Here is a 15,795-nt window from a genome sequence, read left to right as displayed (position 1 = left end):
TTTTTTGGCATTGATAACTTACTTTTTGAGAACTGGTAGCTTGCTTTCCTTCTGCTTCATTCCTAATATATATGTTCAGCAGCTGCTCCTTATCACTAATATAACTTTTCATGTTCTTTTTCACAGGCAGATCCTTGCAGCAGCCAAAAGAGCTGACCAAGTGGGCCATTTTCTTTGGGTCGGCTCAGACAGCTGGGGATCCAAAATCAACCCACTGCACCAGCATGAAGACATTGCAGAAGGAGCCATTACCATTCAGCCCAAGCGAGCAACTGTGGAAGGTATGGGTTTTATCCATTGTAAAATAGGCTAAGGGAGTGGTTTGTGCCATGTGGGATGACTAAATCATGTGTCCCAGTGAGGGCTCAGTGTTTTTACATAATTTCTGCAGTATCATTTCAAACATGTAGCCGTGAAATGCAAATTAGGCCATATACCTGCCCTCTTCTCTTAGTTGATATTCCTCTTTTGAAGAGATCATGTATTTTCATAATAATTAGCATATTTTTTTTTCATTATGGTACCAGAGCTCCCTGCAAGAAGTGCATTATCATTAATAAGTGAAATAGTAACACGATCCAAGTGTGCTTAAGTGAACTGTGTTTTCTGAGAGAGTATTTTCCCTTTGCAATTTATCCATTACTTCTACAGCAGGATAACTACAGAGATCCTTTCCCTCGTTACCTTGTGGGGTTTCTTCCAGCCCCCACGATGGCACAGCACACCACTTCTCCCAGGCACCAACATCGCTTTGCCTTTGCTAGCCTCTTTTGTTCTTGTTCTCTGTCTCTTGCCTTCCTAAATTACTGCCCCCTTTCTTTTCCTTTGCCTTCCTTGCTGCTACGAAGATACTTTAAGAGGAAGAAGGAGGAGAGGGCGTTTATTGGCATGCTTCTGATCTAACAAAAGTTGCTGATTACAATTTACGTTCTCTTTTATTTTGAAAAGAAAAGTTATTTCTAAAAGAAGATACTGTAAAGAAAAGGAACTCCTCCGCTGGTATCCTACTTTGTCTTTCTTTTCTGATGGGCCAGGTCTCCAGATTCCCTAAAACATGCTTGCTTTGCACATTAAAAAAGCCTCTTTCCTCTCACTCAAAAGGGGATCAAATATTTGCATTTCTTTCCATTCTGTCTCCACTCCAGTATAATTAGTTATTCTCCCCAGAAGGCTGCATGGTCTATGGAGACCTTTTTAAACATGCCAGGTTGTGGTTCTGTCACAGTTGCCTTTCTATGTTATCTGGGGGAGATAAAGATCCCATGAGTCACCCATGTGTTCCTTGGGAGTCTTTGAATTCATTTCATTCCCCAGTATGTGTCCTGAGAAGATCGCTTATCTTACAACACAGACCAATGCATTTGCAGATGGGTTGCAGAAATAAAAGACAAGGTTTTAACTATTTCCTCTACTTTTTACTTAAAATTTTGAATATCCACTGTGTATCTTGCTCTAAGAGTAGAAAAAAATAAGATAAGGACAAAATCCTTATCTACAAAGCATGCAGAGCTGAGAGGTGTCAAAAATAGCCAATGACTATGTAACATCAGAAACTGTTTAAGTGCAATATGGAATAGATACCCCAGGGCACAAAGGAAACACTGTGGATGTTTCTTTTGGATGGTGAGGGTGTGTTTGGAGGATACAACAGAGAGGAGGTAAAGTAATAACTTAAAGTTCATCAGGCAGCCGATGAGAAGACCATCTTATACTCTCAACTCAGAGGATGGGAATAGAAGAGTGAAGGGCACATTGGGGTAACAGTAAATAATTCATTCTGCATAATAGCCCTGCTTTATGATTCTGAAATTCTTACAGTTCTTTGAAAATGTTCCCATTTATAGCATGTTGGGAGAACTCTTTTCTCTCCTGGAGTTCCAGTCACTACACCACTGGCCCGACTGACTCCTGTCTGCTCTTTAGGTCTCTGCTTAGATACTAATTTTCCCTGGAAGCTATATGTGACCATTCAACCCCAGCCCAGTTTGCATTAGAAGCCCTTTATATTGCTTCTGCAGTGTCCTACATGACCTCTACCATTGTAGCACCTCTTTACTTGTGTCTGTCTGAAAACATATCTGTTATGAACCCCCTGCATGTATCCTTAGCACCTAGAACTTGGCCTACACGTGTCCGGTCCTCAAACAGATTGTTAAGTGGTTGGACGCTAGGATGGATAGAGGAGTCACAGACTACCTGAGGTCCTGGCACAAAATACGGCAGCAAAATGGGTCTGGGTTGGATTCTGAAGGGTCTTGAAATTACACTAAGGAACATGTTCTTTATTCTGAAAGTTTGAGCAGCAGCTGAAAAGTGGAATGTGATCAAAGTGGGTTAGAAAGTTCACTCAGGTGACTTTATGGAGAGGTGAAATGTTAGATTTGGGTGAGAGCCAAAGAAAGCAAGAAAAGACTGGGGTCCTTTTTCCTTAGCTGTATATGCCACATAGACATAGATGCCCATACTCCATGGGTACTAGCTCCAGTTTGGTGATATTTAAGAAAATATACTAAGTATCTTGAAGTTTTTATAAATTCTTGAAAAAAAAATTCCTGCTATACATTTATGTATTTAAGGATACATAAAGTTCTTTTTTTTTTTTTTTGAATGTACAAAGTTCTTAAATCAGACACAAAACAGGCTCCCTGCATGGAGCCTGCTTCCCCCTCTGCCTGTGTCTCTGCTTCTCTCTCTCTCTCTCTGTGTGTGTCTCTCATGTATACTCATGTATAAATAAATAAAATCTTAAAAAAAAAAAAAACTCTCCATCCCTAACCAGATAGAAATGAGGATATTTTGGTGGCTGGTGTGTGTGGCTTCTGTCTAACCATACTGTCTATGTGCTTTGCTACAAAGAACAGCCTAGATTTGTTCATGCAGTAGATGAAACATCAAGATTGTGGCTATGCATTTACAGTGACACACTCCTGAAGAAGGGAAAAAAGAAATGCATTCACTTGCACTAAGTTTTCTGAACCAAGCTATGAAATATCACAAATGAAACTAATAATTGAGCATATCCTGCATTGGCAAATAAGTTTTCCTCTGCTGTCTAATTTTTTTTTCTTGCTGATGAATGTTCCATATTGATTTCTACTGCCGTAGAATATCCTCCAATTATTTATAATACTGCTATATCCCTGTATCTTTGTGTTTTATAATGCTGTATGTACAAATATAAACAGGAAAAAGCCAAGCAATAATCAACCTGTTTCATTTCTTTAGATTTATATTTTGAACATGTTCAGCAAAGATCTAAATTTTTGGCTGGTCTTTTCTCTATCTGCATGAATAATTAACAATAAATTGCTTTAGGCCAGATTGCTAGCAAGCACATGGCCTCTGTGAAAGTAGTGCTCATCTTCTTTTATCTTTTATCTGTATCTATTCTCCATTTGTAGAATAAAGGGCCTCCATGTTTGCTAGCCAAGTGTGTTGTTCTTCCCCCTTTCAATTTGGTGATGATAGGAATTGTGCCCGAGAAAGGTCAGCCATGGCCCCGATGGCTGCCCGACATTCACAGGATATCTGGAGAATGTCTCCACAACTTGGCAGCTCTCCTCCAGCTCCTGAGCCAAAATACTTCTGTAATTTTCAGTTTCTCTGAATTGTCTGATGAGCCAAGGGATCCCTGGCATTTTCCTCTCTTCTGTTGTCCCATTAACTAGGATTCTCTGTCATCCTCTCTAGCCCCCAACAAGTCCTTGGAGCAAATAATGCCCACGTTGCCTTCAACTCTTTGCCCTACAAAGTGCTCTGCTTCTCTGAGAATAGGCTGTCCAAGGCATCCTCTAATTATAGTCAACAGGGATCGTGGACCAGCATCTTTTCATCTCTGCTATAATCATTAACATTAGGGAGCTAGTGTAATGAAGGGTGGATTTTCAAAGCTACCTATAATGGCTTTGAATATTGGTGATGTTTTCTAATGGGTCTGTAGAGCAGCTTGGTTCTTGAATTAAATCTGTGTTTATGTAGGAGAGGCAAAAAGTGCTCTGGACCTGGCATTAAAAAGTTGGTTATTTCATGCCTTATTAAGTCAAGATTGAAATGAATTCTTTATTTTTCCTAAAACCAGAGATCAAAGCTATGAAGAGCTGAACTAAAATATTTCTGACTCCTATTTAGATGTGTCCTACTTTAGCCTTCCTTGAGTACCTGGAATGTTTCACACATATCACAAGGTTTTGTAAGGAGAATGGGAGGAAAACGACAAGGAAGAAAGCATTTCCTTAAACCACAGTGCAATTTCTGAGCAATGCACCTACTTTTTAGAAAAAGCTATGACCTGTGTAATAAGAGCAGTGCAAGTATTGTCTGTTCAGTGTCATGACAATTTCGTCATTGAAGCTTTTACAAATGTTTATAAACTCTAGCAGGGTATAGGGCACCAACCTGTTTAGTGAGAGATAGCAAGTGGCAGACTAGACTAGGTCCCTGCTTTCATGGAATTGCCTACTTAATTTAGAGGTGACAGGTGATGAAGAAAAATATAAACAAGAAAATATCATATTAGAATAATTTTCATATTTTTTCCCGTAAAGACCAGCTTGTAAATTATGGAGAGTCAAAGAAAGGACACAGTATAGGCCAAAACAAAGATTGGGCGGATGTGGGTACAGACCTGTGGCTCAAGCCTTTCTAGCCTATGCTAGATTCCTGGCTCACATTCATATCAGATTCTTTCATTGCTTAAAATCCACCAGGGTTTCCCATTTCCCTATTTCTTACTGATCTGGAAACTAATTTTTTCTTCAATATAGATCAAATCATTAGTCTTTTCAAAGGACTGCCTGCTTTTCCCAGACAGAGTTAGTCTACCCTGCAGAACCAAGCTCATTGCTCCCCAAGTCCAAAATGTGCTACATGTCTCCTGTACAGCAAGCCCCAAACACACCAAGCTCGCCTGTGGCATTTAGAACTAGAATCTGAACCTTAAGGGCAGTGCCTACTGCCCCTGGGTTCCCTGAGATTAGCCATCTTTGCTTCTATTCCCTTAGCATTTACTGGAGGACCTAACTCTATTACTATTTAATAGTAAATTTTTTAAAAGCTAAATTTGTATTTTTATCCCTTACTTCTGAAATTATCTATAATACCTGAATATGCAAACAACTGCATTTTGGTATGAATGTGGAGTTCTCTTGGGATGGGGAAGAATTAATCCAAAATGGTTTCTCTTTGAGTTTTTATTCTAAGACAGTTAGTAGAAAGGCCACATTCAAGAACTCCCACGGTTCTCATTCAGGATCGCTCCAGGAATTTCAGTGTGGTTTTACACACTTTTCCTTTTGCTTGCTTTTGAAGCACCTTTTGCCTTCTTTGTCATCTTCCCTTTCTTTTCTGGGAGAGTCTCTGGAGAAACTTTCTGGGCAGGACTGGCACCATGGCTCAATCAGGTGACTTGGTTCAATATTCTAAATACACAAGGGAAGCCTCAGCTCTGACTCCGCAGAAAGGAGGAAGCACAGATAAGGCTATCTCTGTTCGTCTTAGACATTCCAGCGGGAACTTCCTTTTGGACCCTCCTGTTTCTACTAATAGAACAGACTGACAGAGGGTGAGCAGGTCACAGGCGTGAGAATAAATATGTGAAGAGAAATACTATCTTATTTTTCATCTTGTATTGCTTAAACTAGAGATTATTGACCTTGAGCAAGTGGTTAGAAATGTAAACAGAGGAATCTGTAACTGAAGTAACTAAGGAGAGCTGAAAACAATTCACTTTATGTGTATAAAGGCCAGGTATTGAGTCATGCTGTCTCTTGTCTCATAGGATAGATGCTTTCCTAACAGACTCTATTTAACTAGCCACCCATCATTTCCTACCTATCAAATATGTAAATCAACAAGAAAATATCCACTTGTTTGCACAATATGCTATCTGATGCCCCCAACACCCTGTACACTCATAGTTAATAGTTAGATCTCTAGTATGTCCCACTGGGTTGAATTTTTGGCTAGAAGAACTAACTACTTTTGATTATAAATGTATTTACTGCAGTGATATGTGTTACCATAATTGTTTCATGTAATTAAAATTGTATAAACCAATGAAGTGCAGAGAGAGTGAAAGAGAGAGAGAGATGCTGTTTCAAAGAAGATAATTTGAATTCTTTGGAAAGATTTCTTAAGCTTGTCACTGTTAGTTGTGGGATAAATTTGGTGGGGATTTTGGAGGGAAATAATAAATACTAGAAACATACTACACTTAATTACAGTGTAATTACTTTAAGATTTTATTTCATTTTAAAGACCATGATACTGGGCAGCCTGGGTGGCTCAGCGGTTTATCGCCACCTTCAGCCCAGGGCGTGATCCTGGAGACTCGGGATGGAGTCCCATGTCAGGCCCCTTGCATGGAGCCTGCTTCTCCCTCTGCCTGTGTCTTTGCCTCTCTCTCTCTGTGTCTCTCATGAATGAAAAAAAAAAAAAAAAAAAAAAGACCATGATACTGAAATTTATTATAGTTGATACTTTTTCAAGATTATGTCTGGGATGCCAACCGTGTGATGCATATTAACAACAAATATCTTGATCCTACATCAGAAGATTGACAAGTGAGTGTGTGTATGTGCATGTGTGTGCATATGGTTGGATGGATTTTGAGTTAAGACATTTAATATATTTATGTATTTTCAGTGATTCATTGTCAAGATCAAGATTTTTGATTAATTGGCCAATCTTGTGTCCAAATTATATTTAATTCCAAAGTTTCTAGTGTACTTTAATTTGACCTTTCCCTCTCTAGAACTAAAGTTTTTCACTTGTAGATGAAATTATATCACCCCAAAGGTTTCTTCTAAAGGAGTATTGTGGAAGTGGTTGTTTATTATTTCTGCCTACCCCACATCCATTTTCTCTTCTCATTTCGCTCCCCTCATTCTCACGGGGACTCCCAAACCCTACTGTCAGCACATGTGACTCAAGTGACACTGATTGAAACCCTTGACTCTGAGATAGGGCACAGAGGTCATATTACACTGCTGGTTCCAAGTCTGGATCAGGACTTCCATCTTTATCAACTACAGATTCCTGTTATTTGTATAAGATCCTTCAAAATGGGTTTCTGTAACTTACAACTCAAATGACTTAACAAATATGATTGCATATTAGGACAGCCTTCTGCTAGGCCTTTCATTAAATCTTGTGTCTGCTCTGAGTTACATCCTTTCCAAGTGCTATTTACCTCATCTGGATGTCCCTGTCTGCCTTTTCTCCCCTTCTTTATTTCCCTCCTGTGAAATCTGTACATTCTTTTCTATGAGACCATTTGTCTTATCAACCCCATGGTGTTTTCCTTCCTTTGTCACCTCAGCCTTATTCCTACTCTCATACTCTCAGATATGTAGTGGTTCTTCTGCTTGTGAAGCATCTTAGCACATTATCAGTTATTCTATGTATGTATCAGGAGAATGCTAACTGGAATCTAAGTGTGGCTTCCGATATTCCTGGGAAATACAGATGAACTATCAGATCACTTTCCAGAAATATAACTGTTTCAGAATTCAGGAGACCCTTGAGAGAGAATCCTTTCTAAAGGAAGAATGACAAAATGAGTGTGACCCAGTAAGAAATCTTAATTGTCAGAAGAAAGAGACATATTTCCTCTTCCTAGGCCAGAACTCGGTGAGTTCATACGCAATTTCCACAGGGGATAAGCAGGCTATACAAAAAAATAGCTCTCATTTGGATGGACGAAGCCATGCTGTGGTACAAATAAACTCTCAATGACTAGCACAACAAACAATTACTGCTCACCTATGTGAAATCTTCTCTGACTCTTAGAGACATTCCAGGGCAGTTGGCCTCCATGTATTTGTTTAGCCTTCTAGACTGTTTCTATCTTATGGCACATCCATATCAACATAATTTGTGCAGCACCGCTAAACAGAAAGAGAGTGACACACTCACAAGCTATTCTTAAATGTTTTTATTTGGAAGGGATGCACATTATTTCTCCCTTAGTTTCATTGGCCAAAGCAAGTTTTCTCTTCAAGGGAAATTCTGCATGGAACTAAAAGAAAGCTGAATATTACTGAAACTAATTTGTGTCTATCTCAAGTTCCATTTGACTAAAAACTATGTCAGCTATTAGGACACTCATAACAATATGTTAGTATGTCCTAACAACAGTGCAACATGTGAAGAGAATAGCATTTTCTGCTACTTTGCCCTAGACCTCTGTATAACTTTGACATCACAAGCATTGCCTTGGCAGCAGTGCAAAGCAGGGGGTCCTGGTGTCAGTGGAAAACATGGTGCTTGGCAGAGCCCTGGAAGTTCCACTGAACCCAATAGATACCCAGAGGAAATAGTAAGATACTTGGCATATTTGTTCATGAGAATGTATGTGACACTCTTGAACAGATATTGTGCATGAACCCCATAGGAAAATGTTGGTGGGACTTGTGAGGGCATAGATAATGTGACTCCATTTATTCCTACAGGCTGTGAGGCTTGGGGAAATCCCAGTTACCTCTGGGAATGCAAATCTGTCATGGATGACTGATGCTCTTGACTGTTTACCCAGCAGTCACTTTTTCACCCATCTTTTTTGGCCAGTGGAAGCCTCCTCAGGCTATGAAATTTTAAAATGCCAAATACCCACTGGCCCAACTTCCCCTGCAGTTAGGGGATGAACAGGTGACCTAACACTACCATTGGGACCCATGAAAACATTTTCTGAAGGAACCACTCAGAAATATTTTTCTGTGTTGAAAAAAAAAAAGAAAAAGAAAAAAGCATGTTATACAGCAACTATCCAACTTATTATCCAATCCAGGACAAATTAGAAGGAAAAGAAGGCATAAAATGTGATTGTCCTAGGCAAAGCAAAGTATGTGATCACCCTCTCACAAGGAGAAAAACCCCTGCCTTCTTCTCTTCTTGTGTTTGTCATGTTATCTTGTGAGGACAGGATACTTAGAATGATGGCAATCATCTTAATGAGGGGAGCACATGACAACAAAGGAAAGCACAGAAGACATATGGAGAAACCACTGTTGAGGTAGATATTCTGTTACATGCAGCCTAAGGTACCCTTAATCATGCATCTGTCTTACTCACTCTGTATACCCAGCACTTGAAAAAGTCCTGTAAAATAATCAACTCTCATAAAATATTTGTTGAATGAATGGATTTTACAAATTAATGCTTTATGCAAAGACATTATGTTGTTAGAGCAGTTTTAGGTTTATACCAAAATCGAGAAAGAGATGAGGGATTTCCCAGTTTCCCCTGTCCCCACACATGTGTAGCCTTCCCCATTATCAATATCACTTACCAAAGTGGTACATTTTTTCCTAGTGATGAACCTACATTGACTCAGAATAGTTACCCAAAGTCCATCATTTACCTTAGGCTTCACCTTTGGTGTCATATATTCTTTGGGTCTGGAAAAATGTATAATGAAATAATTTATCATTATAATATCAGAATATTTTCACTGCCCTTAATATACTCTGGGCTCTGTCTATTAACCCTCCTAACACACACACAAGCAACCACAGATCTTTTATTGTCTCCATAGTTTTGCCTTTTCTAGAATGTCTTATCACTGGAATCATAGTACTAAGTACCCTTTTTAGATTGGCTTCTTTAACTTAGTAATATGTATTTAAGGTTCCTCCATGCCTTTCATATCTTGATAGCTCATTTCTCATTATCTGACTAATATTTCGTTCTCTGGATGTATCAGTTTATGTATCCATTTAACTACTGAAGAACTTCTTGATTGCTTCTAAGTTTTGGCAATTATGAACAAAGCTGCTATAAATATCCATGTGCAGGATTCTGTGTGGACATGTTTCCAGCCACTTTGGGTAAATACCAAAAGCACAATTGTTGGAATATATGGTAAGACTAGATTGTTTTATAAAAAACTGTTGAGCTATCTCTCAAAGTGCCTATACCATTTTACATGCCCTCCACCCATGAATGAGTGGTCTATTGTTCTACATCCCTCCCAGCATTTGGTGTTGTCTGTCCAAGAGTTGGCTATTCTAACTGTGGTGTCCCATTGTTGTTTTAATTTTCATTTCCCTGATGACATATGATATGGAGCATCTTTTCATGCACCTATTTACCATCTGTGTATATTATTTGGTAAGGTGTCTACTTAGGTTTTTGACCCATTTTTAAAATCAGGGTTTGGGATCCCTGGGTGGCGCAGCGGTTTGGCGCCTGCCTTTGGCCCAGGGCGCGATCCTGGAGACCCGGGATCGAGTCCCACATCAGGCTCCTGGTGCATGGAGACTGCTTCTCCCTCTGCCTGTGTCTCTGCCTCTCTCTCTCTCTCTGTGACTATCATAAATAAATAAAAATTTTTAAAAAAAATTAAAATCAGGGTTTTTTTGTTAATTGTTGAGTTTTAACTGTTCCTTGTAAACTCTTGGTAAGAGCCTTGTATCAGATGTATCTTTTGCAAATATTTTCTCCTCATCTGTGGCTTATCTTCTAATTCTCTTGATATTGTCTTTTGTAGAGATGAAGTTTTTCATTTTATTGAAGCTTAATGAAGTCCACTTATCAGTTTTCTCTTTCATGTATTATTACCTTCATGTTTTATCTTAAAAGCCACCAACATACCCAAGGGCATCTCGATTTTCTCCCTATGTTATCTTCTAAGAGTTTTATAATTTTGTGTTTTACATTTAAGCCTATTATCCATTTTTGAGTTAATTTTTGTGAAGGGTATAAATTTGTACCTAGATGTGATTTTTTTTTTTTTGCACATAGATGTCCAATTGTTCTAGTACCATTTATTGAAGAAACTATCTTTGCTTCCTTGTGTTGCCTTTGCTCTTTTGCAAAGATTAGTTGATTATATTTATGAGGGACTATTTCTGGGCTCCCTATTCTGTTCCACTGATCTTTTTGTGTATTATTTTATAGATACCAGATTATCTCAATTACTATAGGTTAGTAGGGAGTCTTGAAGTTGGGTAAAGTCAGTCCTCCAGCTTTGTTCTTCTCCTTCAATATTGTGTCAGCTTCTCTGTGTCTTTTGCCTCCCTGTGTCAATTTTAGAATTGGTTTGTCAGTATCCATAAAATAACTTGCTCAGATTTTTATTGAGATTGAGTTCCATTGGGATTACATATCTGTATAGTTGTGAAGAATTGGTATCTTGCTAATATTAAATCTTCCTAACTATAAATATGGAATATCTCTCCATTTTTGTAGATTTTTTATTTCATTTTTCAGAGTTTTATAGTTTTCTTCATATAGAACTTATTTAATAGATTTATACCTAATTATTTCTTTTTGGGGGGAGCTAATATAAATGTTACTGTTTTTAATTTCAAATTTCACTTGTTCATTGCTGTTATGTAGGGAAGAAATTGATTTCTATATATAACTATTTATCCTGCAAATTTCTTGTAATTGCTTATTAGTTCCAAGAATTTTTTGTTGTGGTGGTTGTTGTCAATTCTTTTTATTTTTCTACATAGATGATTATATCATCTGTGAATAAAGAAAGTTTTATGTCTTTCTTCCAAATCTATATAACTTTTATTTCCTTTTCTTGCCTAATTGCATTAGCAAGGAGTAGCATGAGGCAACCCTTCGCTTTCTACCTGGTCTTTGTGGGAAAGTCTTGAATTTCACAACATTAAATATGTTGTTAGCTATAGGTTTTTTGTAGATATAATGTCTTTTAAATATATATATATAGATTATATATACATAGTCTATAAGGCAAATCATATTACTGCAGAGTGAAAGCTTATATAGTTTCAAGAAAGTGTTACATTAACTATATATAACTCTATGTATATTACCACAGGTAATACTATTATGTTAAATTTTATTATGAAGTGAAATCAGTTAATAAACCTTTTTGTTAGAATTATAAATTACATGAAAATATCCATGTAAGAATTGTCCTTGAAGGAAAAATGTAAGCTAGGGAATGATCTTATAATTGTGAAATCAGTACACCTTCTGGTCATTGATTGACAGCAAAATTGTAGAATGGGGGGAAGAAGGTAGAATTAGTATTGCAAACACCCTTCCATGTTGAAATTATAAATATATAAATATTGATAGCCTAATTTTAATTTTGATTGGAAAAGCAGAATGTGAAACCATACTAATAAATACTTTTTCAGGTCAACCAAATATGACACTGATGATATTTGGGGGTTTCATTAAATTAGCACCTACTACATGTTAGAGAGTATTTCCTTAAAATAAATCATGACTGTTACATAATCTTTGCCTGGCTGAGAACTTACTATTATGTATTCTCAGGGCTATAGACAATTTATCCAACTATATAACTACCAGGTTTCCTCCCTAAGTTATCATATGTAGGAACTTTCACTTTATAAATACACCTTTTTTTTTCATATCCACTCCAAAATTGTTATCTCTGTCATCACATAATCACTAATGTTTCTTTATCACAAAACTATAGTTGTATGTGGAAAAGACCATTAATTGTCAGTTAACAAATCTTGGCTCTCTATTATCCTCCAGGTACAGATTAGTTAGGTGCTGGTAACCAGAAAAAAATGACCCTTGCCCTCATGGATTATGCACTAGTAGAGGGAAATAGATAATAAATAACAGACACAATAAATAAACAAACAAACAAATAAGTAAATACAGGTGGTAAACGGTCTAAGCTCTTTTTTTTTTTTAATTGATGTTCTCATTTTGTTCATTCATCATTCTCCTGGTTTTTCGTAGTTCTCTGTCCATGGTTTCCTCTAGCTCTTTGAGTATATTTAAGATATTTCATGTAAAATATTTTTCTAGTAAGTTTAATATGTAGGCTTCCTAACAGATAATTTCAGTCCTTTTTTTTTTTTTTTTACCTTTGACTGGCCTGTATTTTACTTTTTTTTTTTTTTTTTTTGTATGCTTTGTGATTTTGTCATTGTTGAAAACTGAAAATTTGAGTATTACAAAGTGGTAACTCTGGCAATGAGATTCTGCATCTTTCCTATGGTTTGGTGTTCCTGATTGTTGAAGGCTGCAGCTGTTTGTTTGCTTAGTGACTTTTCCAAATATGAATAGACTGTATTCCTTGTCATGTGTGGTCAGTGAAGTGCCTGCTCTGTTGGCCTATATTTAGCTAGTGTTTTGACAGAGAGTTCCTTGAATGCCAGGACCTAAAACAAACAAACACTCAAAAAATACCTTTCATGTCAATTGGAGAAGGACAATCATCATATGGTTTCATTCATACAGGGAATATAAGAAATAGTAAAAGAGATTATAAGGGAAAGGAGGGAAAATGAATGGGAAAAATTAGAGAGGGTGACAAAACATTAGAGACTCCTAACTCTGGGAAACAAACAAAGATTAGTGGAAGGGGACATGGAAGGGGATGGGGTAACTGGGTGACAGGCACTGAGGAGGGCACTTGATGGGATGAGCACTGAGTGTCATATTATATGCTGGCAAATCGAACTTAAATAAAAAAAAAAATCTTTCATGGTAAATTAGTTTGTTAGGGCTCTGATAGCAAAGTGCTACCAAACAGGTGGCTTAAGCAACAGCAGTTTATTATCCCACAGTTCTGGAGGCTGGAAGTCCAAGATCCAGGTGTTGGCAGGTTGTTTCTTTTCAGAGGTATGAAATAAAATCTGTTTCATGCCCCCTTGTGTAGGTTCTGATAATTTGCTGAGAATGTTTGGCATTTCTTGGCTTGCCTTCATTTTTCACATAATGTTCTCCATGTCTCTCTCTATCCCATTTTTTTGTTTGTGTAAGGATATGTGTCATATTGGATTATGGCTCACCCTAAATACCTCATCTTGACTAATTATATCTGTAATGGCCCTATTTTCAAATACATTCACATTTGAGATGCTGATTAGGACCTCAAGAGAGCCCAAATAGGATGTATTACCCAGTCTTTATGGATTGACTCTATCCTGGTGCACTCCTTCATGGCTTGACCAGGCCATGTACAGTTCTGCCTTAGCCTTTACTTCCTGCCCACATTGATCTTAGAAATTAGCCAAGGATGAGAGATTAAGGTCTCAGGTCTTTCCTGAACACCCATCCTGCCCTGGGTTTTTATGTGGTTTTCTAAATTCCCCAGTGTAGACATTTGTGAATGTCCTAATTTCCCAAAGAGACTATATTTTCAGATTTTTCTCTCAGGATTTAGGCTGCCTATTACATTTTCAATCGTACTCTTTTGCTCCAGATGGGTATGGGTTTTCCATTCCCCTTATATTGTTTATAAACAACATTTACCTCTTTTCCACCCTGCATAATTTCCAAGTTAGGCAAAACAGAGATGAGTATGTTGTTTTAATCCTTCCAGAAAAGTTAAAATAAAGAAACACAATACTTTTCTAATAAGATCTGCACTGCTTTCTCCCCAGAACCAAGTTTGAGAGTATCACTCTAGGAATGCAGGCTGTGGTCTTCAGGTTTTCTTTTCTTTTCTTTTTTTTTTTTTTAAGATTGTATTTATTTATTCATAGAGATACAGAGAGAGAAAGAGAGGCACACAGGCAGAGGGAGAGGTCTTCAGGTTTTCAAGACTGCCATTGAGACAGGGAGTGGGTGGGATGAAAGCAAATAAAAAAGTCACAAAGCTTTTATTACATTTTCAAGTTACTTTTTTCTTAATTTAGCATTAACTTGGTAGCTATAAACCTTTTAGCATCTTCAAATTTATGACAAAGTTGGTTTTGATATTTTTTGCTTGTTTTTGATATTTTTTTCGAGGGACAAGAGTTTATAGCTGCCTACAGAAAACAGTGCACTTGTCCTGGGGGAGGAGCATGCCTGGTGTATGTGAGGAATAAGGAATCTGATGAGCCTGGAACAGGGTAAGAAAGAAGGAGATGAAGTAAAGAGATAATGGGAAGGTCAGATCATATAGGATCTTGCAAGCTATTGTAAAGATTTTGCTATTTATTATAAGTAGAAGAGCTTTGAAGGTCTTGAGCCCAGGAATAGAATGATACTTCCTGCACATTAAAGGATAGTGCTCTTCAGTTGAATATAGAATGTAGAGAAACAAGGATAAAGTTTAAAAGTCTGATTATGATGCTCTTATAGTAGATTAAGTGAGAGATAATAGTAGGGTGAGGGATCCCTGGTTGGCGCAGTGGTTTAGCGCCTGCCTTTGGCCCAGGGCACAATCCTGGAGACCCGGGATCGAATCCCACGTCGGGCTCCCGGTGCATGGAGCCTGCTTCTCCCTCTGCCTGTGTCTCTGCCTCTCTCTCTCTCTCTCTCTCTCTCTATCATAAATAAATAAAAATTAAAAAAAAAATAGTAGGGTGAGCCAGTGGGTAACAGTGACGGTAAGAAGTGTTCTGATTTAAAATATAATTTGAGAGTGAAAGCCAATAGGATTTTGGGCAGAAAAAAAAAAAAAGTCAAGAATGATTTGTTCTTTATTTGAGCAGCAAGAGAGATGGAATTGTCATCAGCTGAGATGGGAAGAACTATAAATAGAGCAGGTTTTAGGGAAACAAACAACAATATCAATTTTGGATGTGCTGAATTAGAGGTACTTAGACATCCAGGTAGAGATATGAAATGAAAAATTCATTATAAAAGTCTGAATTTTAAGTGAGACTTCTGGAAACTTCCTAATTTCTTGGACTCATTAAAATATAGATGACACTTAAGGAAGTATTTTAGAGAATAATAAGGTACCAAATAGTGATTGCTAGAATATCCTAGCATTAAGAGGCTGGAAAGAGAAGAAATTAGATTGACCAATGAGGAAGGATAAAAATAACATGGATATGGTTTATTTGGAAACCAGGTCAAGAAAATATTTTAGAATAGAGGAATGTCATTAGCTTC

The 15,795-nt window shown here is 37.5% G+C and overlaps 1 protein-coding gene across 10 annotated transcripts in view; it reads left to right on the top strand.

Moving 5' to 3' along the window:
• Positions 1-15,795, top strand: part of GRM7 (glutamate metabotropic receptor 7) — an 836,468-nt gene that overhangs the window by 426,623 nt on the left and 394,050 nt on the right. For all 10 annotated transcript variants that reach the window (XR_013357466.1, XR_013357467.1, XR_013357464.1 and 7 more), the window contains exon 4: positions 127-281. Coding sequence is in view for 6 of the 10 variants with exons in the window: in XM_077857985.1 (XP_077714111.1) it covers positions 127-281 (155 nt within the window). In the remaining 4 variants the exon portion in view is untranslated. The remainder of the gene's footprint in view (positions 1-126; positions 282-15,795) is intronic.

Source organism: Canis aureus, chromosome 19, assembly GCF_053574225.1.
Source record: "Canis aureus isolate CA01 chromosome 19, VMU_Caureus_v.1.0, whole genome shotgun sequence".
NCBI lineage: Eukaryota > Metazoa > Chordata > Mammalia > Carnivora > Canidae > Canis > Canis aureus.
Note: the sequence above shows the minus strand (reverse complement) of the source record. Positions and strands in the feature narration are given on the sequence as shown.